The sequence below is a fragment of the Macaca thibetana genome, chromosome 4 (genome assembly GCF_024542745.1).
Source record: "Macaca thibetana thibetana isolate TM-01 chromosome 4, ASM2454274v1, whole genome shotgun sequence".
Classification (NCBI taxonomy): Eukaryota; Metazoa; Chordata; class Mammalia; order Primates; family Cercopithecidae; genus Macaca; species Macaca thibetana.
The window spans coordinates 158673167-158700511 of NC_065581.1; the positions used below are offsets into that span (position 1 = coordinate 158673167).

Sequence of the window (27345 nt, forward strand, 5' to 3'; positions counted from 1 at the left end):
TGTTGTGCAGGTTCTAGGATAGAGGTCCAGGGAGTAGAGGCAGAATTTGGGAGCCATCAATTCTATCTGAGGCTAGGAAAGGCCTCCCAGGGGAGGTAAAATCAGGACTGAGGAGGTCAAAGAGCCCTCCATGCAGAGGTAAGAGACTGATAAGCGCAGGAAACTGGAGCTGTGGTCACTGCAGGGGATTGTGCTCTGATGCTTCCGCATGTTAGACTAGAGGCAGGGTGTGGGGATCGGGGGTGTCCTCTGCAGCTTCGCTTTTTTCAGTGTCTTGTACGTGGTTGGCCAATAGCAGTATTTACTGAATTGAAGTGAAAAGACCAACTTCTTGAATGGCCAGATAGAGATGAGCTGAATTTTTCCGGATCAAAAAGATATTAGATTACAATAAATGGACAAAAGCAAAATAATACATTTGGTGCTTGCTCTCAAATTTAACATTGCTCTATTTTGTTTGTGAAAGTCAGATTTGAGGATTTAGTTTATAAAGAAACCCTAAATTGGTTGGATCCCACTTGCTTCACCCACCCTGACTCTCATTTCCCCCAATTTAATAAATATGCATGTGTATTTTACTTTAGAACACACAGACCAGTGTAACATAAAGTACTGAAATTATCCTAAGAACAGATTCTCAGTGCAGCAATCCTATCTTTGTGAATTTGATGTGTTCTAAATGCCAGAGCAGAAGTGTTTTAATTCTCAGGTTTTAACATATTATGAAAGCCGCTAGTCACTTCAGTAAGATCATTTGATTCTGGTTAATGACAAGTCTATGCTATGCAGGTGTTTTTGTTTGTTTGTATTGTTTTTTGTTGTTGTTGTTATTGTTTTTGCTGTCTATTGCTACTGAAATCTGCTTTTCTTATATAGATCACTGTTACAGATGAGGAAGTTAGTAATCCATCCTTTTTAGATCTGGTGAGAACTCCCCAAATGAGGAAATGCACACTTATTCTTATGTTTGCTTGGTAAGTTTGACTTGTGATGGATTTGAAAGCTTGCGTTAAATTTACAACACATCCCTTTCTTCAAATCAGCTGGAAGTTATCTCTTACTTGTTCTCTGGTGTCTTTCAATGTTGCTACAGGTTCACAAGTGCAGTGGTGTATCAAGGACTTGTCATGCGCCTGGGAATTATAGGAGGCAACCTCTATATAGACTTTTTCATCTCGGGAGTGGTGGAACTGCCAGGAGCTCTCTTGATCTTACTAACCATTGAGCGCCTTGGACGACGCCTCCCCTTTGCAGCAAGCAATATAGTGGCGGGGGTGGCATGCCTTGTCACTGCATTCTTACCAGAAGGTAATCTTACCCCACATCTGCTTGGCAGCCAAAGGAGTTGAAAACACCTAAATCCACAATCAAGTGTAGGGAGCCACTTGTTCTTAGGAAATGTGCAATCGAATCACAGTCTTGGCATCAGGCAAGCTTTCATGATGTCCCTCCATTTTTTGCTTAATCAGTGTAAAAACTTTGGAGATAAGAGATTGGTTCTGTAGATGATTCTCTTTTCTCAATCGTTAGGATCGTTTATGAATGAAACAGATATTGTGCCTGATCTAGCTGATAGTGATGTGGTTTCTGTTAATCATCTTTATGTGACTGACTTTTGCGATATCTCTGATGTTGTTTAACTTACATCCCGAGCCTCTGCCATGCTGCTGGCACCACGCTAAACGCTGAGGTTACACTAGAAGAAGAAAGCAGTTCTTGACTTCGAATGGTTCACAATCTATTAAGGGATACAGATACTTTAATACTGTCACGATTCTTATTGTCATGAATTATTTGCAAGATTTAGAAACTAACTAAATTATTTACAAGATTTAGAAATATAAAAAATAGATTGGGGAGGAGTGATCAATCCAGAAGGGGATTCAAGAAAAGCTTCCCAGCAGTGGGCACTAAACATGTGTGAAGACTCAAATGTGCCAGATATCAGGGGGAGAGAGGACGGATGTTTCCAAACTAGAGAAGAGTTTCCGGAAGTATGAAACACCTTTGTGCATTCGGGAACTGAGGGTTCATTGCTGTGACTGGAATCCAGGCAACGAGCCTGAGAGATGATCTGTCACCAGCATGATGGCCCTGCACGTGGTCCTGTGAGCTTTCAGAGGAGGAGTGAGCTTGGTGTAACTGCAGCAGTTTAGAGATGGCTATGAGCAAGGGAAGATGCTGAGAGCAGGAGTTACAATTGGGGCAGTCAGACCTAGATGAGAGAGGGTCATTTCATTTCAGGGATGTTGCAGAGTTAAATTTCGCAGGGCTCCATCCCGGTAGATGGGGTGCAGGCCAGAAGGAAGCAGAGGGTGCCGTGACTCCTGATGTGTGGTAAGCGGCACCCAGAAGATCCTTACCCTAGAGCACACCAGGGACTGGGAAGAGGAGGGCTTCATGTGCCGGGGAATGTGCGAAGTAGAGCAAGTTCATCATTTCCCTCTTCCAGGAGGGGCAAAGTGGGGATTACAGAGAAAGCTGGATTCTCCAGGTGTCTTTTGTGTCTGCACAAGAAAGGCTGTCTTTCTTTAAGAATCCTCTGAGGACCAGCCAAGAAATGGATAATATAGTGGGAGTCAGACTAGTCAGACATTTACAGATGAGTTTATTAATTAAATGAAGGTTTATGATTTATTGAAACACAAGGTAGACCCTATTTGAATAAAATTATGGGAATGCCAATATTCGGAACACACATACACACACACACATACATACACACACACACACACATACACACACACACATACACATACACATACACATACACATACACATACACATACACATACACATACACATACACATACACACAATGTGCAAGTCCCCTGACATGTTGGAATGTTTGATGATAAACAGCAACCACCTATTTACATCTCTCTTGTTTTCCCTGAGTGCATTCGCTTCCCAGGGCTGCTGTGGTAAGTACCACAAACTCAGCGGCTTGAAACAACAGACATTTATGCTCTCAGGGGTGTGGAGGCTGGGAGTCTAGAATCAAGGCATCCAGGGGTGCTTATGTCCAGAGGTTCTGAGGGAGGGTCTCTTCATGCCTCTCTCTGGCAATCCTTGAAGCTCCTTGGCATCACTCCTCTCTCTGCCTCCGTATTCACAGGACATTCTCTTCCCTGCTTGTGTCACCTTGACTAATGACATCTGCAAAGACCTTATTTTCCAAATGTGGTAGGCTTGAGGTTCCAGGTAGACGTGAATTTTGGGAGACACTATTCAATCAGCTACATGGAGTTAACATATTCTAAGAGTTGGAGGATCTGTACAATAGCTACCTCTTAATACATGTCTATTCACTATCAACTCATTGCCAGCCACTGAACTAGGAGGGGGATGGAGAGGTGAACAAAATAGACACAATTCCTGCCCTCAAAATTGTATAATTTAAGAAGAATGAAAAATCGCAAACATTGGAGACGTTACTCTTCTATTTTACTTTGGTACTTTGGATGTAACATAAAACTGTAGCTCCCTGAGATGAAGTCTTCTGTTCTCATCGTAGGTGGACTAGGAATGAATGAAATATTCATTGTATATGAAATTAGAAATGCAGAGAGAAAGATGCATGACTTAAGTGTGTCTCATTTCATGATCTATATATACTTTACTCTAGAAGATTTCTGTGGTCCTGGATTGATTGGTATGACTTTCATGTCTGTTGCATTCAGAATGACCCCAGAAAGCATTCAAGGCTGTGTGTCCAAATCAAGATAGAAGTAACTAGTCAGATAGTCATAAAACTATTTTGTAGAGAATACTTTCATATACTGGAAAATATAGCACCAAGAATAGACTGTTCTCCCTTGTCTAACCAGTTTTATTTTATAGATATAATTTCCTGATTGAAGCTTTAGAATTGTTCTCAGCAAGACTGAAAATGAATTGCTCGTATTCTAGACACATTTTATTTTTGCCTTCTGCAGACTTGGCTGCATTTATAGTCCTATGTCAGTCATGACTGACTGGCAAGAATAAATTTCAAATCCCTAAACTGAGTTCCAAATATTAACAGAGGATCCTCCCTTGAGTATTTCCAATCTAAAGACCCATTGGACTTGATTCCAGCGACTGGGTACTTAGCACGAGAAAGGCTTTTCTGCTCAGTCATTCCTGACGTCAGCAGTAGGTCGCCAGCCCCTGGGGAGAATACAGATAAGCTTTTGGAGAAACCAGCTCTAAAATTGTCTCACAGCAAACACTTTAATCAGCTTTCCCTCCACTCGACCCAACTTTTCATGGTCTAAAGAATGGAAATCTGGAAGAAGAAATAGTATTTCTGGCCGTATTCTCATTTCAGACTCACGGCTTCTAGCCCAAATTTCTGAATGCTCATTAATGTCTGGAAAATAAAGACCTTTCTTTATCCATATCTGTCTGCCATCTTTAATTTGAGTCTATTTAGGATGGCCACAAACCTAGCAGTTCGGGTAAGTCGTCTTCTTGAACTGGGAAACTTGTCTTCCACTTTTATTTTTCTTCAAGTGAAAAGTGAGTTCATGTATCTTAATTTAGACATTTCTACTAGAATTTCTCACTAAACTTTATTTCAGAACTCAGAGTAGATTATCCATTCAGAGGACATATAAAGTTTTGTTTAAGTCCTTCATCCTTTCTTCAGTAATTGAGGTATTATTCCCAATAATCTCTAGTAGCTTGACCAAATCCACATTCAGAAGAAAACATTTTCTTTGTTCTCATATAACTCTGTGGAAGACAATTTTAGTTTCAGTACTCATTTTTAAATTGCCCTGTGGTTTTGGTCATTGCTGCCAAAAGATGTCTATGGCCACCTCAAAATGAATTTAGCTTATTACTGGAATCAAGAATTTTTGTGTGCGTATATATTTATTCATACTTCCTAATAGTTTTCTTTTCATTTTTTAGTTAATGAACCATGCGATACCTTAGCAACTTCTCTTTGGTTACATATTTCAACAAAATCTCTGTTCCAGTATAGTTTGGTACTGGACTCTACTGCTTGGAAAAGAGTTGGGAGTCTTTCAGATTAAGGTCAACGTGCAGGACAGACCACATCTCCACAAGTGGGGCAATTTGGTGTTTTCTGAATGTTTTACTGAACTGACTGGCTATTTATCTGAGTTAACCACATATGTTTATCATGGTAGGAGTGTGTGTGTGTGTGTGTGTGTGTGTGTGTGTGTGTGTGTGTTTGTGTTTTAATTTGGTCTCTCGGTTTTTGTTTGGATTTTTCCATGAAACAGACCTTGCCTCAGTTATAAACCCAAATTGCCCTTGAATTTGTCAGTGGGACTCAATTTTAGAGCAATCCTGATTCAATGAAAAGAAACCTACAATGAAAGAACCCAATCTGGATAGTGAAGCTGTTTCCTAGGTAGCAGGCGGCCTTCTATGCAGTCTGGGAGTGGCAGGAGATGGTCCCATTGGGCCGGCACCCAGGGAATCTGAGGTTTTGTTCCCACGTTCCCCTCCCAGTACCACATGCTCATTGAAAGATGGAGTGGAATGCATTTCCTAGTCTCCACCCCCCTTTTCTTGGCCTTCATAAAGAAGCAAAGCCTAAACAACACGTGTTGACAAACCTTCTGCTCCAGAGCAGACAGTGGCCTCCCACATCAGCACAACCCTGGCCTCCTCACTGCCTGATGTAACTGTTAACGTGACAGCTACAAGGGTTCTCATGTGGGAAAAACATGAAGTGCACCAGGATGTTCTTGGCCAGTTTGCAGTCAAAATATGCAAACTCCAGACTCACAGAAATGGTTTGGATTCTTGAGTCATTTTTCCTTACGCTTGCCCTCCTGGGCAATTGTTTTATTTAATGAATTTTAGCTTTTTTTTTTTTTTTTTTAACCTGGCTATTCTCTAGAGAGAACACACAGAAGTCTACTGAGTTTGATTCTCTTCTTTTATCCTCCTCATTCATGCCTCTCTTTCTACTAAAAAATTATATATTCAGAAAGGTTCAATAATTCCCCTGGAAAACAGGAGGATGATTTAGTGCTAAATGAACATATGTGTGGGCATAAAGGGAAAATGAAAGGTGCATGAACACTGGACACGCTTCGTTTTGCTTGGGAGAGCGGATATGGTCTTGTTCATGCAGGGCATATGTCCTTAGTACCATATCTCCTAGGATGGGAAGACATCAATTGCACAACTTCTAGGAAAGCTGGAGCAGTGACTTTTTAGAGAAAAAATGGTTAACTTTTCTGCCCTTAAAACATAAAAGAAAGAAAATATTCAGTAGAGAATGTTTGGCATTTCCCACTAGTTTCTAGGGAGGAAAGGAAAATTTCTTCATACAACCAAAGCAGTCCTAAAACAGTTCATTTTAAAATGGGTGAACCAATTAGCATTGATGAATGTGGCTCCTTCTGGATGGTTTCTTGAGGGAAGTAGTACAATGGAGGATGAGGAAGACAATGAGTGACATTTGCCTTAGTGGTTACACACAGAATAGATGTCCCCTTCCAAAGATCCTGGTCCTCAAAGCTTGCACTACTCTAGAAACCAAGGTCAGCTCACGTGAGGAGCTCCCCTGGTGTGCTGGGAACGGCTATTCCTTGTGTCATCACCACAAGGTAAGCAGAGAAAGGACAGCTGGGCACCAGCAGCGGGAACGTGGTGGCTCAAAGGCATGACTGGAAACTACCTCCTGGACAAAAGGCCAGTGTGCTCCATCCACCTCTCTAGGAGGTCATTGCCTGGAACAGTGTTCCAATGTAGTGGCTGCTCATGCTCCACAAACGGCCCTTGAATTGTATTTCCTATAATCCAACCTGCTCCGAAAGGCATCTAGTGCTCTAAAATATTAGCTATCATCTAGTTTCATTGTTGTTGCAATTTGGTTACATTAGTAGAAGGTTCTATCATTTGTGCTTAAAATTGGCAAAGACTTCAGACTGGAGGCCACAAAGTCAAATACCTTTTGTTGTTCTGTAAAATGTTAATGAAATCAGACCCCTAACTCCTCCCTTCCAAACTTTCTGTGTTTGCAGGAATACCATTGTTGAGGACCACAGTGGCTACACTGGGAAGACTAGGGATAACCATGGCCTTTGAAATTGTTTATTTGGTAAATTCAGAATTGTACCCAACAACATTACGGTAATTCTACAAACATTGTGGTTTCTCCTAAGTAACTCTGTAGACTAGTGTTTTAAGTTGATTTAGTTAAAAACTATGAAATAGTTTCCTTAGCTCAGTGATACATTAGCCTGGGCTGAATCCAGCCAGTAAAGAAGATATGCTTTGAGTTATCACTGCTTTCTGCATTGCTGCCTGCTGCATTTTGTGATAGAAGTATTTTCATATTAATATCTTCACACACTGTTACGGTTTCGAGGAAAGGCACTTGACTTGGAACCAGAAGACCTCTAGGTGCCCTTGCTTAGACTGTGGGTTAAATCTTCATTCCATCAGCGTCACCTGCCACAAGACTATGGCCTCTCTTTGACTGCATTACATGCATTGGTGCAGTGGTGAGCAGCTGATTATGAAGGACGAAAGGCAACAGTGTGCACGGATTAGTGCAAATCGACCTCTTCTGCTGGGGAAGCATTCCATGGGCATACTTTGCCCTCATATGAGGAAACCAAAGTGGCACCAAGTGACCCAGAGCAGGCAGGGCAGTGAGTTGCCGAGGGATAACACCCTCCACCCACGCTGGAGACATCCTCACTAGCCTCACTGGGAAATGTGCAGAATGGAAATGTTTTGCTTGGAGTTCACGAGAGTAGTCGTTTCCAAAGTTAGAAAATGCAAAGTATCGTCACACTTCCTTTGGTTTTTTAACATGTCTGAATATGTTATCTTGAAGTCATTTGTTGAAATAGTTTTCATTTAAAATTACTTTTCATTCAACAGAAATTTCGGAGTTTCGCTCTGTTCAGGTCTGTGTGATTTTGGGGGAATCATAGCCCCATTTCTCCTCTTTCGGCTAGCAGCCGTGTGGCTAGAACTACCTCTGATCATCTTTGGTAAGAACTCATTTGCTATTCTTAAGAGCTTTCATCTACATTCTTTGTATTAAAATAAACCTATAATAATTATTAGGTTCAATAATGATAACGATAGTCATTTATCTCACTATAATAACTATTTCATTGATAGTTATGATATTAATTTCATCTTATTATAATAACTATTTCAGTTTTGAGGAGCCAATTCAGTTATAATGAATGGTTTTAATTTACTTTATATTAAAGGGTGCTGATAAATAACGTTCAATTAGCATTCTTTGGGTTCTGAGTTAAATGTTATGAAACTCTTATGGTATTAGAGAACATAACCAATAATTTTCAGGGGACTAAATTAAATATTCAATACGTTTAAAAGTGAGGGCCAGGTGAAGTGGCTCATGCCTGTAAGACAAAAGTGGGAGGATTGCTTGGGATTAGGAGTTCAAGACCAGCATGGGCAACATAGCAAGACTGCCTCGACACAAATGTAAAAATTAGCTAGGCATGGTGATCCATGGGTGCCTGTAGTCCCAGCTACTCAGGATGCTGAGGCAGTAGGATCAAGGCTGCAGTGAGCTATGGTCACGCCATTGCACTGCAGCCTGGGCAACAGAGTGAGAACCTATCTCTAAAATAAGTAAATAATAAAAAATAACAAAAATAAGCCTAATGACTAATTGTATTTCTGGTGTTCTCTGTCTATTGATATCATATCTTCATTGGCTTTGATGCCAAAAATCCATCCGGAGGGAGCAGGGGACATGGAATCTCGGGCACACGTTCCATCACCTCCTCTAGATCCCTCGAGTGCACTGCTCCTCCTACCTCCAGCTTCCATAGGACTTGTGAAGGGACAGAATCACAGTCTAGGAGGGACCTTGGGGAATTCAGTGTCCCACTTCTCCAGGGCTGCTCCAACTGTCCTGCCTAGGTTTCACACACTTCCCCTGTGCCCTCCTCTGCAGTAAAGGATATGGGTTGGCCCCTTTCTCCCCCAACCCTTTCTCTACCTCCACTTCCTTACTTCTGGTAGATAATGTTTTTCATTTATTGTTCAGCAGTTGAAATTTGAATGAAAATACTGAGTCCATGCGGACAGACCTTCTGATTCATGCAAAAGTCCTTTGACAGTGTGAGGGACAGAGAGTCAGCTTCTACCACTTGACACCAGTGACCTCAATACAGGATCACTTCAAATTATTGTATGGGAGTTGGTCATCAAGCTGAGTGTTAATTCTGTGGTCAGCATGAAAAAGCAGAAAGTGCCACTGTCCAGCAAAGACAGAGTAGTCCAGGAGACATGACACATGACCTTCAGGACTGCAGCCCATAGCCCAGTGGCAGGCAGGCAGGGCCTGAGACTGCTAGGGAGACAGCCGAATTTCTAAAAACTCAGTGACAATAGAATGTGATAACTGCTGAGACCCTGAAAGCAGAAGCTCCTATGAGAATAGGTCACAGGGACCCTTGGCCACTGAGTGTAGGGGAGCAGGTCAGGGAGGAAGGAAACAATGTCTAGGCCGAGAGGGGCTGGTTGTGCTCCAGGCAGTGGAAAGTTCAGAGCAAGAGGATACCGCATCCTCAAGCACCTGGTGCTAGAGGATGGATTGCAGGTGTGAGCCGGACCTTAAGAAAGGCAGCGCCAGGGCAGGGCAGGGACTGGATCTGGAAGGGCCTCAAGGACATGCCAAGGCTTTGCTCTTTATACATACAGCAGTGGGAAGTGACTGGACAGTTTCACCCTGAGGTGGACAGAGCTGTCCTTGCATTGTAGAAACAGATATGCAAATGGGTTGGAAGGACCCCCAGCATCATCCCTCTGATGGTAGATATGTAAGTGGGTTGGAGGGATGATGTTGGGGGTAACAATTCAAGGACGTCATCATCAGGAGATCACAGTGGCTTCTAATAAGGGGGTGGCAATGGGAATGGAGAGGGTGGACACATTGAGTAAGTATCTTAGAAGCCAGTTCGGCAAGATGGGACCACTGATGGACACAGGGAGAGGGCATGGTGAGCTTGGAAGCCCAGGTGCCTGGGGAGACACAGGTGGCACAGGCACTGGAGCAGCAAGGTTGGGGGTCTGCAGGGTGATGGGGCTCTGTGTCAGCTGTTCACAGTTTGAGGCACCTGGAAGAGTTCAAGTGGAAATAGAAACCAGCAGGCTCAACACTACTAAGCTCAGGAGGGAAGTATGGCCTCAGGATGAAGAGCTGGAAGCCACCTGGCAGTAGAGACTGGTTGAAGCTGAGGGAGTGGCCCAGGCCCCCCAGAAAATCAGGACAGAGCAGAGGAAAGCAGAGGCCTAGTACAGAGACCTGAGGGGTGGCAAAGTGACAGACCTAGGCAGAAGGAGAGGAGGTGGCCAAGGAAGTGGAAACCAGGTGAGAAGCCCAAGGCAGGAGGGCATGAGACAAGGTCCACCCTAAGGACTGAAAGTAGCACATGTGGATCTGGTGGCCAGCGAGAAGCAGAAGGAACCTGACTGGAGAAGAGCCAGGGAGGATATAGGCTGAGTCCAGGGGAGGGCAGGCAGAGGCAGGACCTGGAGCATGGTGCTATGCTGGTGCTGGCACCTCCCACTCACCAGGGCCAACTGCTACCATATTAGTTCATTTGCCACTGCTAGAAATAACTGCCCACTACTGGGTAATTTATAAAGGAAAGAGGTTTAATTGGCTCACAGTTTCACATGGCCAGGGAGGCCTCAGGAAACTTACAATCATGGTGAAAGGGGAAGCAGGCACGTCCTACATCGCGGCAGGTGAGAGAAGAGCAAGGAAAATTATCACTTATAAATCCATCAGATCTCATGGGAACTCACTCACTATCACAAGAACAGCATGGAGGAACCTCCCCCGCGATCCAGTCACCTCCCACCAGGTTCCTCCCTCAACGTGTGGGGTTTACAATTCGAGATGAGATTTGGTTGGAGACACAGATTCAAACCATATCAGCTACATTTTCAAGAATTTTGTAAGTCAGTCGTCAAGCACGGATATATCAAAAAGTAAAGAATATGAAATATATGAGAAACAGAGGCAATAAATGCCCAACACTCATCAGTTCCTAATTCATCTACTACATCTTCAGTATTACTTGTGCTCCTTAGATTGTGTCTGCTGCATCTTTATGGTGGAAGCACCACTGATGGAGCTCCTGCATCTCTTCCCAGTGGCACAGTCAGGGATGTTGTGTCAGCAGCCCGAAGGGCCCACAGTGGGAGCATTTACACCATGCACATTAGCAGATGCTGCCAATCAGGGCTTGATTGCCCAAAGGAGGTTGTTAGGCATTTACCAGCATACTACTAGGATACAAAGAAGTAGAGAAAATAGGGGAGGGTGGCTTTTTTTTTTTATTCTACCACTTATTATTATTTAAATTTGTTTTACATTTTTGAGGTATTCTTTTAGACATTATCTAGTATTACTTTTTTTTAATATACTTTAAGTTCTAGGGTACATGTGCACAACGTGCAGGTTTGTTACATATGTATACATGTGCCATGTTGGTGTGCTGCACCCATTAACTCGTCATTTACATTAGGTATATTTCCTAATGCTATCCCTCCCCCCTCCCCCCTCTGCACAATAGGCCCTGATGTGTGAAGTTCCCCTTCCTGTGTCCAAGTGATCTCATTGTTCAATTCCCACCTATGAGTGAGAACATGCAGTGTTTGGTTTTCTGTTCTTGCAGTAGTTTGCTGAGAATGATGGTATCCAGCTGCATCCATGTCCCTACAAAGGACACAAACTCATCCTTTTTTATGGCTGCATAGTATTCCATGGTGTATATGTGCCACATTTTCTTAATCCAGTCTGTCACTGATGGACATTTGGGTTGATTCCAAGTCTTTGCTATTGTGAAGAGTGCCGCAATAAACATACGTGTGCATGTGTCTTTATAGCACCATGATTTATAATCCTTTGGGTATATACCAAATAATGGGATGGCTGGGTCAAATGGTATTTCTAGTTCTAGATCCTTGAGGAATTGCGACACTGTTTTCCACAATGGTTGAACTAGTTTACAGTCCCACCAACAGTGTAAAAGTGTTCCTATTTAGTTTGGCTCTAAAGAGCAGGAAAAGAAAGGATGATAATGGAAGGATGAGGCGAGATTGAGAGAAGGCTGGTCAAACAGGAAAGATCTGAATGTGTTTGAAAGCTTCTCCCAATAGGTTGAAGATACTGGAGGAAGGGTTGATCCCTAGAGTGAGGAGCCCAAAGAGACAAGCCTAGGAGAAGGCTGGTCCCGGAGTAGACACCAGGACAAGTTTTCTACTGTAAGGTGATAGGAGGAATCGGAGGGAGAGGAGCAGGTTAGTGACAGTGTCAGTGAGCGGGCGCAGAGGGGACTCCCTTCTAGCACTCTGTTTCTCTGCAATGCAAGAGGGGAGGCCTTGGCTGTTGGACCCTAAGAAGGCACTCAGAAGGCATTCAGTCAATCACTGTGAGATGTGTGAGTGAACAAGTGACTGCCAGGTGTACAGGGGCCGTGGTGCTACTCAGGCTTTGAGGAAGGGAGAGAAGCTTTGAAGCTGTGATAAGGGAGAGCTGGGGCGTTGATCTGGGATGCATAGGTTGCTGTGGTTGAGAGCTACTCCAGTGAGCAACATGGTGGCTTCAGAGTGAGCAGACCCATGGGAGAGGGCCCAGCTATGTCTTCCTGGGGCGTTAACACTTTTCCCCTATTCCACAGGTATCCTGGCATCCATTTGTGGTGGCCTCGTGATGCTTTTGCCCGAAACCAAGGGTATTGCCTTGCCAGAGACAGTGGATGATGTAGAAAAACTTGGCAGGTACTGTCCAAAATTCAATGCACCCTAAATAAAAGCAACATTTCAAACCACTGGGGAAAGAATGATGTTAAGAAAATTGAATATCCACAGGGAAAAAAATAAAAATAAATCCTCATGTCATATTGTAAGCAAAAAATTCAAAGTAGATACAAAAGGTTAATGTAAAAAAACTCTCCAAAGCTAGATAAGAATACGCATTACTTTTTAAAATGTGGTTGTGAAGAGAGAAGCATTTCCATGTAAGGTGCTAAGACTCAGAAGTGATCTAAAGGCAGGAGCTGCTGATGTGGGAAAGTGGAAATCGCTGGGATGTGCAGCAGCAGGGGATTAACAGTGTGGCTTACTCTACAGAGTGAGGAGTCAGGTCTGTGTAGATGGAATGGCATAGGCAGATTTTCAAGACTGATTACAAAGTGAAACGTCACTGAACAGCATACTATAGTATTTATAAAAAACTAAAACCAAAGGCAGTTTCTCTCTGTAGCTGGATAGGAAGACAGATGACACACAGATGATAGATAATAGGTAGATGATAGATAATAGGTAGATGGATGATGGATAGATAGATATAATAGGTGATAATCATAGATAGATAAGTGATAGTAGATAAATGATAAATAATAGATGATAGATAGACAGATGATAGGTAATGTCTGGATAAATAGGTTGACAGATAAATAGATAACAGATGATATATAGGTAATAGACATTAGTGGGAAGATAGAGAAGAGAGAGAGATTGAATTTTGGAGGGGGATGTTTAAATAGGGTATAAGGAAAACGAATACCCAGACAATACATTAACATGAGGAATTATGTCAAGAAAAATTCACATTACACAAATTCTTTCTAATTGTTTGAAATTTTTTCATTAGAAAGATAGAGATATGAATATGAGAATGTATAGTAAAAGATGTAAAATAATAATATATGCCCTCTGCAGACACAAATGGGCTGGGAAGAGGGATAGGGAAGGGAGGACCATCACTTTCTTGCCAGAGGCTTCTGTACTGTTTGATTTTCTTTAAAAATTAGACCACATAGTCTTGTGTTGCTTGTGCAGTTTTTAAAAATGATATAACATCTAATTTAACAATTAAAAAGCAATCTTAATAATGACCTGGGAATTAAACACATGGAACTGTAAATACTTTTAATATACAAAAAATACTGAGGAACAGCTTTCTTTCCTTTGATTCTATTCCATTGACTGCATCTGTTTACAAAGTGAGAGGGATGCTTTCATTCTTTATCCCCAAACCAATCAGGGATCAGCTTTGCAAACTCATCAGGAAAAAATGGAAGAAAAGGGAGTCCTTTGAAATCAAGACTCTTCTACCGCTTCAGTCACATTAAAAATAAACAGCTAGGAGAGGTTTTTTCTTTTTTTGACTTGGGGAATGTGGGTGGAGGGGGGTTGTCCAAATGGTGTGCAAGGAACTAACATATAAACATGAGGGATTACAGCTAAAATTTAAGGTACCCAGATTCTTTCTAATTGTTTTCTGTTTATAATTTTTCATAATGAAAAGTTGGGTACATTAATTAAGTATACCTAGTCTCTACACATGAAAAAAATCTAGTAGAAGTATGGTTTACAGTGTTACAAATGAAGCACATTACTTGTGATCCATGATTATTTACTCTACAAAAATTACTTAGTGCTAAATTACTAAAACTTGTTATCATTTCCCTTTTAAAATCACACTGGATTATTTTATCATTTCTACTGGTTTTTGTTCATGTTAACAGCTCATTTCCAAACACATGTTAATTCAGTAGAAGTTCATGAAGAACTTAAATGCTATAATGCTAACAAACCCCTGTATCAGGGGAACCAGCCCCCAATATTTCAGCGTAGGTTCTTTCTATTTTCCATAAGTGTCAGCTGGCTGAGAAATAAAGAGAAAGAGTACAAAGAGAGGAATGTTACAGCAGGGCCTCCGGGGTGACATCACATATTGGTAGGACCACGATGCCCACCTGGGCCTTAAAGCCAGCAAGTTTTTATTAAGGGTTTCAAAAGGGGAGGGGGTGCAAGAACAGGGAGTAGGTCACAAGATCACATGCTTCAAAGGGCAAAAAGGAGAACAAAGATCACAAGGCAAAGGGCAAAAACAAAGATCACAAGGCAAAGGGCAAAAGCAGAATTACTGATAAGGGTCTATGTTCAGCGGTGCACGTATTGTCTTGATAAACATCTTAAACAACAGAAAACAGGGTTCGAGAGCAGAGAACCGGTCTGACCTCAAATTTACCAGGACAGGGTTTCCCAATCCTAGTAAGCCTGAGGGTGCTGCAGGAGACCAGGGCGTATTTCAGTCCTTATCTCAACCACATAAGACAGACTCTCCCAGAGCAACTGTTTATAGACCTCCCCCCAGGAATGCATTCCTTTCCCAGGGTCTTAATTATTAATATCCCTTGCTAGGAAAAGAATTTAGTGATATCTTCCCTACTTGCACATCCGTTTATAGACTGTCTGCAAGAAGAAAAATATGGCTCTGTTCTGCCCGATCTTGCAGGCAGTAAGACTTTATGGTTGTCTTCCCTTGTTCCCTGAAAATCACTGTTACTCTGTTCTTTTTCAAGGTGCACTGATTTCATATTGTTCAAACACATATGTTTTACAATCAATTTGTACAGTTAACACAATAGTGGTTCTGAGGTGACACACATCCTCAGTTTACGAAGATAACAGGATTAAGAGATTAAAGTAAGACAGGTGTAAGAAATTATAAAAGTATTAATTTGGGGAACTGATAAATATCCATATTAAAATGAAATCTTCACAATTTATGTTCAGAGATTGAAGAAAAGATAGGTGTAAGAAATTATAAAAGTATTAATTCTGGGAACTGATAAATGTCCATATTAAAATGAAATCTTCACAATTTATGTTCCTCTGCTGTGGCTCCAGCTGATCCCTCCATTTGGGGTCCCTGACTTCCTGTAACACCCCTGTCTAAGGTCTGAACACAGATAAAAAACAAGCTTGAGACAGATACTGTTGTTACCTTAGAGTTGGGTTTTCATGAGAAGTTGTGCATAAATGTATTTGATCAAAACCAGCTATACTATTAAATAATAACAGAAGACCCTCTTCTAACTAGTTACATAATCTTCCCTAAAGACTTTCTCCTTTGTTTTTTCAGTCCACATTCCTATAAATGCGGCAGGAATAAAACCCCAGTTTCCAGCTCTCACCTTTGAGGCCCCTGACAAAGACAGAAGGAAGGAGCTATCCAGGAGCTGATCCTCCTTGCAAAACTGTGCCTTGCGGAGATGCACGTGTGCGTTTCAGTACAACATGCCGCGCTGTTGTAATACTGTATAAAGACTTCAAACTATCCAGAGTATTTTTATATCGTGTTGGATGAGTTAGGATTTGTAATGCTGTTGAAGTTTCTGGGAACACATAATATGTAGCCAGTTTAACAAAGAACCTGTCAGGTGCACAGGCCTTCCTGGGTTTTTTTCTTGTGTTCCCTGTGGTCTCTGACCCATTAGGCTAAAGAGAGACAAGACAAGCCCCCCACCTGTTCTCATGACAGCTCCATCAAGAATGTGGGATGTGCCAACCAAGGATTTGAGAAAATTGTACAGAAATGCTTTCATCAAATCTGATCAGTCAAGGGACTGAGCCCCTAACTGACCATTCTGAAGACTGCATGGAGGATGACGATTTGGGAATCCTGTTAATGAGAAAGCTGAATCACAGGCACCTGGGCCATAGAGTGTGAGCATTCATGCTCTCTGCTCACCTTGGTTTCCGCATACCTTTGCAATGTGAACAGGTCAGGAGTCTCTCTCATCCACCTCCTCTGTAACATCTGGGGTTCCAGGCATGGTTTAGACCCTGTTCCAGCAATAAGAACCAATCTGCTGTACAATCTGAGGTCTTGCCTCTGTTATTTACAAAATGATGCTGTGGTTCTGAGATTATTTGGGACATGTTTGGCCCTCCTTTTGTGGATACATAGAGCCACAGATTCCCTTTTTCACTAAACAAATCCTATGGATTCTGATTTCTGGGTCTTAGGATTTTAAAAGTGAAGGGATATTTTTCTTATATTTGTGAGTTCAGTTACGATGGTGCCCATGGTCATAAGTGGAAAACATGAACAGTTCCCATTCAATCTTGGCACTTCGAGTTGTCTTGGGGAAGAGCTTACATTTTAATTTAAAAGAAAGGTCAATTATATCCATGCTTAACAGGATCAGCAGGAGCTTTATAAATGACTTTACAGAGACGAATAAGGGATTTGATCTTTCTTTTTTGTTATCGAGGCTTTTGAAATGTGGAACTTGTGTGTTCTGCTTGTATGTTATATTCAATATGTTTTCAGATGCAATCTGTATTTTATGCTGAGTTTTTAAAATGAAATACTTTATGTGAACAGGCAAAATTGGTACCAAAGGGAAACATTAACCATGAGGAAGAACATTTCTGTAAGGAGAACAGGTGACAGTATACACATGTGCGCTAATTGTAAAATGAGCATCTTAATCCTTAAAACCCATCAGAATTGAATACGAGTAACCTATTTGTTGATGAAATAAACACAGCTCTTTGAGGATTTGAGACTATATTCACCCTTTATTCACAGTCACTTGCAGTTCTGCTTTTCTCTGCATTTCTGTGCTGTAAGATGACTGTTGCATTGTTGAATTGTATTTTGAGTGGATATTTTTGTTTGGTGACAATTAAAATTTTAAATTGTAAAGAATGTACATTTTCCCTTTCTCTTCCTTCTAAACATGTGTCACTGCCACAGGTCATCCTCCTGTGACCGTGTGTACTGCAGACTGTTTCAAAACCGGGCAGGCAATTAGCAATGGGAAACAAGTGGTCTACCCTCAATATTTGCTTGTTGTTCATTTATGTGCTCTTGGTACCAGTCCTAGACTCACATATGCCCCAGAATAACATTCAGACTCTCAGCTGGTCTTGTGTTACACGTCCATGGCCCGATTCACTCCATGGTATATACATCTCTCTGCTCTGTACTCCGGGGCTCAAGTCAAGCAGCCAGTGACAGATTTCATTCCCAATAACAGAACTAGTTCACATGACTCCCCATACATGTTGCAGCTTTGAAAACATTCACCTCAGTGTTAGAAATAAAGACAGTAAAAATGTGTGTCAAGCTCTCTTTAGCTGATGAGGTAAATGCATGGACAACTTCCTAGGGCTTCTCAGCTCTCCCCTCCGTGACCTTGCAGCCTGCTCAGGGCTTTGTGCAGCTGTTCCTTATCAAAAGCAGCTAAACCCCCTCAGTCTGCCCATTTAAAATTTGTGGGATGAACAAAGAGCGTGAAAATGTTGAAGACCAAAACCAAAATTTACTCAAATCAAAATAAGTACAGAGTTTATTTTTAACAAATGGCATAGCTATGTCACCTTATTGGAGAACCCAGCAGTCAGACGGGAAAAGCTTATACACAATAATACCAAAAATGCTGAGGTTTGGCATAGTTGGTAGCTGGGGACAGTGTCTTCGTTTGATTACTGTCCGTTATTTCCAGCGTGCTAAATCCCTACCCCCATTCTAGCCTCTAGGTGAGTCAATGCTTCACTCTGTCTCTTGTTCAATTAATTATTTCTCATCACTCCCTCAATCCAAGTGACAAAGCTTGAAACACGAACATAGACACCAGGCTTATTGGGGCATGCACAGCCAGGACCCCAAGAAGTTATTCCTCGTAAAATGTATTTGTCCTTGTCGAAGCAAACCACAGGCCCTCCACTGTCACCCTAAACAGAGGTAGGGAAAAATTCAGGTGAGGGTTAGCTTGCCAGCCTTTTATTATGGCATTCGTCTATTATCCACATGTATATTTTCCTGGTAATTGAAATCGGAAAGGAACTTATGAGCATATTACTCGAGCATCTGCACTGCTTGAGTACTTAGCAAAGTCTATTCAGTGAAACCACACCACTTAGTTTCTCCTGGGGGTAAAAAACCCCTTGTGAATCCTGCACACATCCCTTCCTCTGTTGGTGTTTCCTTTAGACTGGCCTAGCCTGGGCATCACTGTAAAGTGTGTGCAGTTGGTCTCTGTCCTGTACCCTCTACCTCCTTCCCTACCAGAAAAGTCACCACTTTAGTCCCTGGCCACCAGCACACCCCAGGAGGGTGAGTGACCTGAGGTAGTTATGGCACTTAAAACTCCCTTGCTACAGATCTCAAACCCAAGCCCCAAGACATCTCCTTAGATTATCTGAATACGCATTCAGGGACAGATCTAGGGAGTTTGTGAGCAACACTTAAACTGGGGTCTAACATTGACAAATCCTTCTAGAATTTGTCACTTTGGGACTGAAGTCTAAGGGGCTGAGACCGAGATGGAAGAGCACAAGACTAACTTTGGTCTCTTGATCTTTTCTTACCTGGCATCTGTCAGTGCCTCCGGCCAAATGCCCAGCACAGAGCTCGGTGGATTTGACTCTTCCATTCAGAAACTCGTAGTGATTGCACACTGTATTCTCAATCACATGAAGCTGGGCTTCCTTGAGAAGGCCAGCCCCAAAGGTACCTGTGTTTAAAAAGATGAAAGAAATGGTTACTGCACCCAAAACAAGTTTAGGAGGAAACCAGAAGAACAGAGCAGCGGCGCTGGACCTCCTGCCTGTCCGTGAGGCTGCAGAACACAAGGCAGCTCCCAGTGCCGCTCTGACTCTGGAGAGTGTAAACATCATATGTGATTCTGTGTTCCTGAGACCTGGATTTAACTAGCTGGGCTTTGTCATAGTGCTTTCGGGTTGGTGGTTGTTTGTGTACTTTTTGCTTTTGTGTTGAAAGTCCAAAAATGATTTTTACAATGTAAAGAGTGTCTGAGAAATGCAATTGCTATTCTTTTTATATACTTTTTTCAGATTTTTTATAGGCTTCTTTACTACTGACATCATAATGCACAATTTTATGTACTGATTTTTTCAATCACTGTTATATCACGAGTTTTAAAAATAATGCTACAATCTTCATAACTAATATTTTAATGGGGAGTGACTGCTGAACGGGCATGAGGTTTCGTTTTGAGATGAGGAAAACGTTCTGAAAATATGGCAATGGCTGCACACCATTGTGAATGTACCGAATGCCACTCAGTGGTACCCGCCAAAATAGTTAAAATAGTAACTCTTACGTTGTGTATATTTTATCGCAATAAAAAAGAATAGCCATCATTTACTAAGAATTAACCTTTCCAGGCACGAGCTCTTAATGTGGTGTATGTCACTTCATCCTCACAACCGTCCTATGAAACAGGCACTTTCATCATTCCTGTTCTACAGTTGAGGAAACTGAGGCGTAAGGAGGTTGTGTAGTTCAGCCTGAGCCTGGGTCTGTGGAGTCACTGCCCTAATGCTTCCTCCCCAAGCACATTGGTCCCACTCTTGCTTCCAACCTTCCACATATTTGTTCATAAAGTTCATTCTCATTTCTTATTAAGTCTAAGCTCCCATAATTACATAGACATACTTCTGTCTCGCAGTAACTCTCCCAAATTATTTTCTAAAAGGGTGTGACGGTATAAAATGTTACTGGAAACAATTACTTCGCCTCACCCTTGTGAGTATTCAATTTTTAAAATATTAGCTAACATAGTAGAGAGAAATTGTCCTGATTCATTTTCTGATTTACACTTCCTTGACAATTAGGGAGAAGAAATACAACTAGGGGCAATTCTCCCAGTTGTAGTTTTTCTTTTGTGAAAAACTGCTTTATTTCCTTTGCCAAATTGCAGAACATCTGCTAAATTGCCAGAGGGAATGCTGTTTTTCCAGATGGACACGCCCAGGGATGTCTCAGTGCTCTCACAAATAATCTAGTTTTCCAATTTTGCAAGCCCAGCTTTCATTAGAATTTTGCAAAATCTTTTGCTTTGCGAGCGTGACACAGGCAAGAGCTGAGGCACTTTCTCTTTCCCCCCTCAGAGTCTTGGACTGCATTTAGATCAATGTCTCAGGTTCAGAAAACTGACACTGAATCTGGAGTTTACATGAGCAGCATGGAAGAGGCTCTTCCCAGCCCTAGCTGGGAAGGAGCTGCATGGAGGAAGCTCCTCCTGACTACCAAGCACCAGGCAGGGGGTGCATGACCTGGACTGTGTAGATGTGTGAGGGAGCACCCTTTTCAAAATATTTTGTTGAAAATTAAGTTAGATATCACTGCTTTTGGATCTGCTCTCAGAGCAAGGCAAACATCCTGATAAGGGGGTAAACCCACCACTAGTTGCCAGGAAATTGATGCAGTCTGTGAGTATGAGCTGCCATCCAGTGGCCAACATAGAGATGGCACCTCTGAGGGCAGGGTAGGCCACAGGTGACCTGAGGATTGAAGCCCTCCCTGACTGGGCCCTGGGGAGAGGGCCGCAGGACCAGCTCAGTCATTGCAGATGGGGCTGACATGGAAGAGCCCCTTGGCCTCAACCCCTACTCTGCATTTGGAATATCCAACTGAAGGGAGTTCTGGAAACATGAAGGGGAGAAGGGGAGAATTTCGACCTCCCTCTGAGAAGCTAAGAACACCCATTAATCTGATGTCATCAACATATAGAAAATGGATAAACAGACCTGAGTTATGTTGTGTGACTCCTCCTGGTCTAGTTAGCGTTCTGAGAATCATTTTCTCAGTGGACATGTGGGTGAGACCAGAGGAGACAGGGAGCCAGTGCAGGATGGTGGTTAGAAATGTGTGGATGGGGGTGGAGGGAGGAAACAGCGAGTGGGCTCTGTGGTCAATGCCCAGCTACACGCCGGTTATGTGATGTTTATTTATGATGATGGTGGTGATGGTGATGGTGGTAGTAGTGATAATGGTGATGATGGTGATGGTGATGATGGTTTTAGTAATGATGATGATGGTGATGATAATGGTGATGGTGATGGTGATGATGGTGGTGGTAATAATGGTAATGGTGATGGTGATGATGGTGGTGGTAATGATAATGGTGATGGTGGTGGAATGGTGGTGATGGTGATGGTGGTGGTAGTGGTAGTAATGATGATGTTGGTGATGATAGTGATGGTGGTGATGATGTTGAGAGTGATGATATTGGCGATGGTGGTGGTGATGGTGAAGATGGTGGTAGTGGTAGTGGTAGTGATGATGGTGGTAGTGGTAGTAATGATGATGCTCGTGTTGATGATGGTGATGAGGATGATGGTTGTGTTGGAAGGTGAGGATGAAGATGCATAATCTTCATCCTCACAATCACTTTATATGTAAGTACAGATGAGAAAGCTGAGGCTAAAAGAGATTAAATAACTGCCCAATGTCACATGGAAGGTGGGAAAGCCAGAACTTGCACTCAGATCCTTATGATTTTAGCTTCATGCTTTCATCAGCTGAAGTATTGTAGAGGATCTGTTTGCTTTCTGGCTGCCCAGCAGCCTTTCACCCTACACCCCATAATCTTGGTGAGGGATACCTTTTGCTCCCTTCTGGGTACGAATGGGGTCCTGCCTCTACTTCCAGCATGGAACAGCTGATGCAGGTCAGAGCCAATCAGTGACGGGCTCAGGGGCAGGACCATGACCCAATTTCAGTCTCTCAGAGTGGGCAGACTATTGTTCATGTAATGGGGAGAGTGGCCTTTCTTATTCTTTCTCAGCAGAGCTAGAGCCATGACAGCATCTGCAGCAATGGGGGTGTCACCTTTGTGCCCCAAATAGTGCCTACTCCATGATCAGGAGTGCCTGGGATCTGGGGCCTCATGTGAGCCTGAAGCTTTTCAGCTCACTAAGAATTTCTCTTGTTTTGCTTAATCCAATTTGAGTTGGATTTTCTGTCACTTGCAAGGAGTCATGTTAGATTCAACTCTATTCTGTATTAGTAGTAGGAGCTGCCACGATGGAGTGCTTAGAATGTGCTCGGCACTTGATGCACTTTCTTATTATTTCCCCCATAACAGCCCTGCAGCCCACATCAGCGGAGGAAACAATCAGTGAGAGCTCATGACTTTTCTAAGTCCCCACAGCTTATAGGTGGGAGTCAGAGTTCCAGTTCAGGTTTGTCACCCTGCACCTTCTCTGAACCCCAGCTTCCTCAATGGTAAAATGGAAAAAATAATACCTAACATGCAGAGGTTTCTAGTATTTAAATTTTAAAATATGCAAACACCAGGAGCAGCCTGGCACACCCATAGGTGTCCCTCAAGCCAAGTTTCCTTTTATTTGGCCTCAGTGTTCCCAGACTGCAGTGCAGAAAAAGGGAACAAGAAGTCAAGGAGGTGAGGTTTTAAATGTAATAGGAAAGGGACAGAAAAAGGAAATCCAGCTTTGAAATTAGCTAGGCCAGTGGTTTTTAACCTTTTCAAAAAACCCCAAAAATTTTTTATTAAATGAAAGTGTATACAAAAGGCTGATGTGCAAAGCACCACTTGAAAATGCTGGTTTTACAGATAAGGGATTAGAGCCAAGTGATACAAAGAGGTAACGTATCTAGTTCAGGTCTATCTGGCTAGTGGCAGAGTCAGAACGCTTTTCCAGGGCCCCAGACTCCCTATGTCCTCACCTGCACCTCTAAGAAAGTGGAACTGAGACATTAAGAGTATTAGTTTTCCTGCTGCCAAGGGAGTAAGGCTGATGGATATAATTATTGTCAGGGTATACTGCAAAGAGAAGGAATCCCTAAGGTGTAGTACAGGTGCTGATACCACATCCTGCACAAGTGTTCCCTCTCTTGCTCTCACCCATCAACCAATACCACATGCCATCCTAGACTTGGGGCCACGGGGCCTGTCTGCCTCTTCCCCAGATGTAGGTCGCCTGCCTAACACCCTCCCACACACGTTAGACATGTGGGTATTTGGGAAGAAGACTAGTTTAATTATAACTTTTGTCGTTATTGTTTTGCACCATGTTTAGAAACCCAGTCTGGCTAATTTCACATGAAAAATAATCTAACACCCTTAACTTGAGGGCTGGGTGAAAACCCCACTTACTTGGGAAGCAATATGAATGCTGAAATTATAATTAAGAGACTCAAAGACATCTACTGGCTTTTTGCTTGTTTTTGGTGTAAGGGAAACATATAATCATTTTTAAAAAGATGCTGAAAAGGAAAAAAGAGAAAGACTCAAAGAAATGGCCTCTCTCCCCTTGCCCACATCCCTTGAAGACTGATTATGGAGACACAGACAGGTGCCCAGGCAAAGTCAGGAGGGTTGGACAACGTTCATGGATAGGAATTTTACAATGATCTCTAAAATGCTCATTTTGTAACATGCACTGTAGGTCAAAAACAATTTGTTACATGGGCAATGGAATTGATCTCACCTTGGGTTTCTCCCCAGCCAGTGATGTAACATTCAGTCCAGGCGGTGATCACGTAATTTGGAGACGGCAGACAGGCTGGGATTACTTTGTCAGTGATGATGGCAGGCCTATAAGGGAAGTATTAGCAGTTATATTTGACTACCCAGCTGGGAGCTGCAGTATCTACAACTAGGCATCCTTACCTTGAGGTCCCAGAGCCCTCTGAGCTGGCACTGCCTTGCTTCAATGACACAGAACAACATAGAACACAGCGTTTCACCCTCACATTTGCCTGTGGTTGCCTATGGACTATACAGACACAAGGTTTCATTTGAAAGGCATCAGTGGCCTGCAAGAAGCTGAGGGTGGCGCTCGCCTTTGAAAGTAGGGATGACAAAGGTGTACTCATGTATATTCTGTGCACAACTGGAATCCCATGCCAAGTGTGTCCTTTCATATTAATTGAAGAGGGCATTGATGACTGGGCAGAATGTTTGGCTGAGACATCATCAAGAGGGTATAAAATTGCAAATGTGTTGTGTGCCCAGAGCAAGTTGCTCCATCTGGATCCTTCACTTCCTCCTCAGTAAATGTTACTAAACCATGGTTGTAAAAATCCAGTAAAATGCTAGCCATCAAATGAAAGAGGATTGGAAATAAGCACCTTGCATGAACAAAATGGTGTGTTTTCAAAGAACATTTATATATCTTAGAGTTCCAGGAACTCTCAAACATTAGAACTCTGGTTTTTAGACCTGATTCTACTTTAGTAAGTTCAAGCGGATAAAGGACTGGATATGAGAAATGCCCTGTTCTGACTCTGACCAAGAATCATCATTGCCACCAACTTTGAAGCAGACACACTTTCTGCTTCTGGGCACCAGACATCTGTGGTGCAGAAGTCCTCAGTCTACAGGTTCCCTGGTGGAGCACTCTAGGGGTGTGGGGATGTGGGTGGAAACTCTAAACTCAAAATGTATCAGCCTATCAGAGAACTCCTCCAAAATTCAAAAGTTCCAAATTACTTGTTCAAGCCATCAGAGCACCCTACCTCTCTGAGGATCGTAAGGAGCAGAGACCTTGTATTTGCACATTTGCTGGGATGGTGGGGAGGAGACTGGGGAGCAGAAGGGAGATCAGCTACTGTTTAGGCTGAGCCAGAAAGACCCTTCTCACCTTCCTAGAGTGTCAAAGCATCCCAGAACATCACCCATCGGTTCACAGACCCAAAGACGTTACCCCAGGCTTGTGGTCAGGCCCAGAAGAGCAGCTCTGGCCCCTGCCCCATGCTTTCCCATCCAGGCCAGACCATCCTTGTCTGCACCGACACCCTGCCCTCCAGAGTCGCCAGCACAGCGAGTGCCCTATGTGCCTTGTCACCTGTCCCAAACCTGCCTCTCCTACAAATAACTGTTTCTTAACTGACAGCACCGTTAGTACCTGCTTAGCTTTAGCAAGGCAATATCTGCTCCTATGGGCTCCAAGAACAACCTAGACACTTCTATTTCTTGAACATGAGATTCGAGATTCACTTCTTGGTGTGCACCCAGGATGACCTTGTAGAAGGAAGGCCTTGAGAACCTAGAAAAGATGAGGATGTCAAGAGAAAAATACGGTCCAGCCCCTTCAGGTACCCTCTGTGCCGTGACCTTGGCACTATCTTCCTGAGACCCTTGGCCACCCAGAATCAGTGACTTATGAGTGGCAAGAAACAAAATTCACGATTTGCTGGAACCTGACAGTTAAGGAATGTTCTCAGTCTGTTTTGGCAGAGACTGTAATATAGTTTGTATATTTGTCCCCACCCAAATCTCATGTTGAATTGTAGTCCCCAGTGATGGCTGTATGGCCTGGTGAAAGTGTTTGGATCATGGAGGTGGATCCCTCTTGAATGACTTGGGCCACATCTTCAGGGTGATCAGTGAGCTCTCACTCTTAGTTCTTGCAAGATCTGGTCATTTAAAAGTGCTTGGAACCCCCACCACATCTCTCTCTGTTTCTTGCTCCTGCTCTGGCCATGTGACATGCCTGCTCCCACTTTGCCTTCCACCATGATTGTAATCTTCCTGAGGCCCACCCAGAAGCAGAGGAGATGACAGCATCCTGCTTCCTGTAAAACCTGCAGAGCCATCAGCGAATTACACTTCTTTTCTTTGTAAATTTTCTGACCTCAGTATTGCTTTAGAGCAATGCAAGAATGGCCCAATACAGACTGACCCTTCTGGTAGTGAACAGCTCTGTCCTGCAGTTTATCCAGGTCCACAAAATCACCTGCACTGTGTCTCCCCTCTGCAGGTTCTCTCTAGAAACGCTTCCCTCCTCTCTCATCCAATTTCCCTGGAAATTCTGCCTCAGGCTTCTGTGCATGCATTCCCTGGTTCCTAGTGTTCCTTCCAGAAAAGGAAGGGAGGTGAGGAGGAAAAGAGGGGAAGACAAGAGGGAACAAAAGCAGGAGGAAGAGGAAGAGGAAAAAAGTCTTGAAGATAAGACCACCTGTCAGTTAAACATACGTCTCCAAGCAGCAAGCAGCAGTCAGCACCCACTCTGGGGATATTAAGGTGCCTCCACAGAAGTGCTTTCCAAACCTAGAAAGAAAACATGCAAAGACTTTGTTCAAATTTGATGGTTTATTTTACTCCATTGTATGGAAAGCCAAAAAGACAGATTCACTCAAATTTGATCATGTTCATATTCCCAAAGGAAAGGGCTACCAGCCCAATATCAGGACGGTGGTAACTTTGGCTGCAGGAGTGGGATTTTTCAGAAGGGCTCATCTATGCCACTTCTTCTGATGCCTGGGGGAGGTACAGACACAGCCTGTCCACAGGAGAGCAAAGCTAAGTGACTCAGCATGAAGCTCTACAGCCGTGGCTTATACCCCACAGCCCGGGACTCCAACAGAAGCGACCTGCCCAAGATCGTCCCCCAAGGTCTCTTTCATTTTTGTGACAAGATCTATACAAGGTCTGATGAATCACTCTTCAAGGAGCCAGATGTGATCCTGAGCAGCAGTGACTCATGAGGGTCTTCTGAGCCTACCTGAGAACCTTTACTTTTGGGGGATGTTTCTTGAATCACTTGCTTTCTAGGACTGCGTAGGCAGGTGATAGCTCAGAATAATGGTGTGAGCCACTCGGAAACAGATTGTAATGGAGAGCACAGATAAAAAGTGCATGATGGCAGCACGTTGATAAATCCATGAGGACATCGACCACCACACAGTTTAGGAAAGAATGAATCTGAAATATGTGGAAGGTGAAAGCTCCATAGAACAGGGAGTTTCTAACCAATAAAGTAAAGAAAAATCAAATCGACAGCAGA

General features: G+C 42.9%; 2 protein-coding genes across 16 annotated transcripts in view; one reads left to right on the forward strand and one right to left on the reverse strand.

The window, feature by feature from the left end:
* The window catches only part of SLC22A3 (solute carrier family 22 member 3), a 101043-nt gene extending 83555 nt beyond the window's left edge, over positions 1 to 17488 (forward strand). The window contains exons 6-11 of the mRNA XM_050789222.1: positions 877 to 974; positions 1094 to 1308; positions 6996 to 7104; positions 7864 to 7976; positions 12663 to 12762; positions 15917 to 17488. Of these exons, the coding sequence (XP_050645179.1) occupies positions 877 to 974; positions 1094 to 1308; positions 6996 to 7104; positions 7864 to 7976; positions 12663 to 12762; positions 15917 to 15974 (693 nt within the window). The 3' untranslated portion in view covers positions 15975 to 17488. The remainder of the gene's footprint in view (positions 1 to 876; positions 975 to 1093; positions 1309 to 6995; positions 7105 to 7863; positions 7977 to 12662; positions 12763 to 15916) is intronic.
* Positions 17489 to 18092: 604 nt separating this feature from the next.
* The window catches only part of LPA (lipoprotein(a)), a 161158-nt gene continuing 151905 nt past the window's right edge, over positions 18093 to 27345 (reverse strand). For all 15 annotated transcript variants that reach the window (XM_050789212.1, XM_050789210.1, XM_050789211.1 and 12 more), the window contains 5 exons: positions 26535 to 26609; positions 25465 to 25605; positions 24046 to 24152; positions 19156 to 19301; positions 18093 to 18519 (listed from right to left, as the gene is read on the reverse strand). In XM_050789212.1, the coding sequence (XP_050645169.1) occupies positions 18358 to 18519; positions 19156 to 19301; positions 24046 to 24152; positions 25465 to 25605; positions 26535 to 26609 (631 nt within the window). In that variant the 3' untranslated portion in view covers positions 18093 to 18357. The remainder of the gene's footprint in view (positions 18520 to 19155; positions 19302 to 24045; positions 24153 to 25464; positions 25606 to 26534; positions 26610 to 27345) is intronic.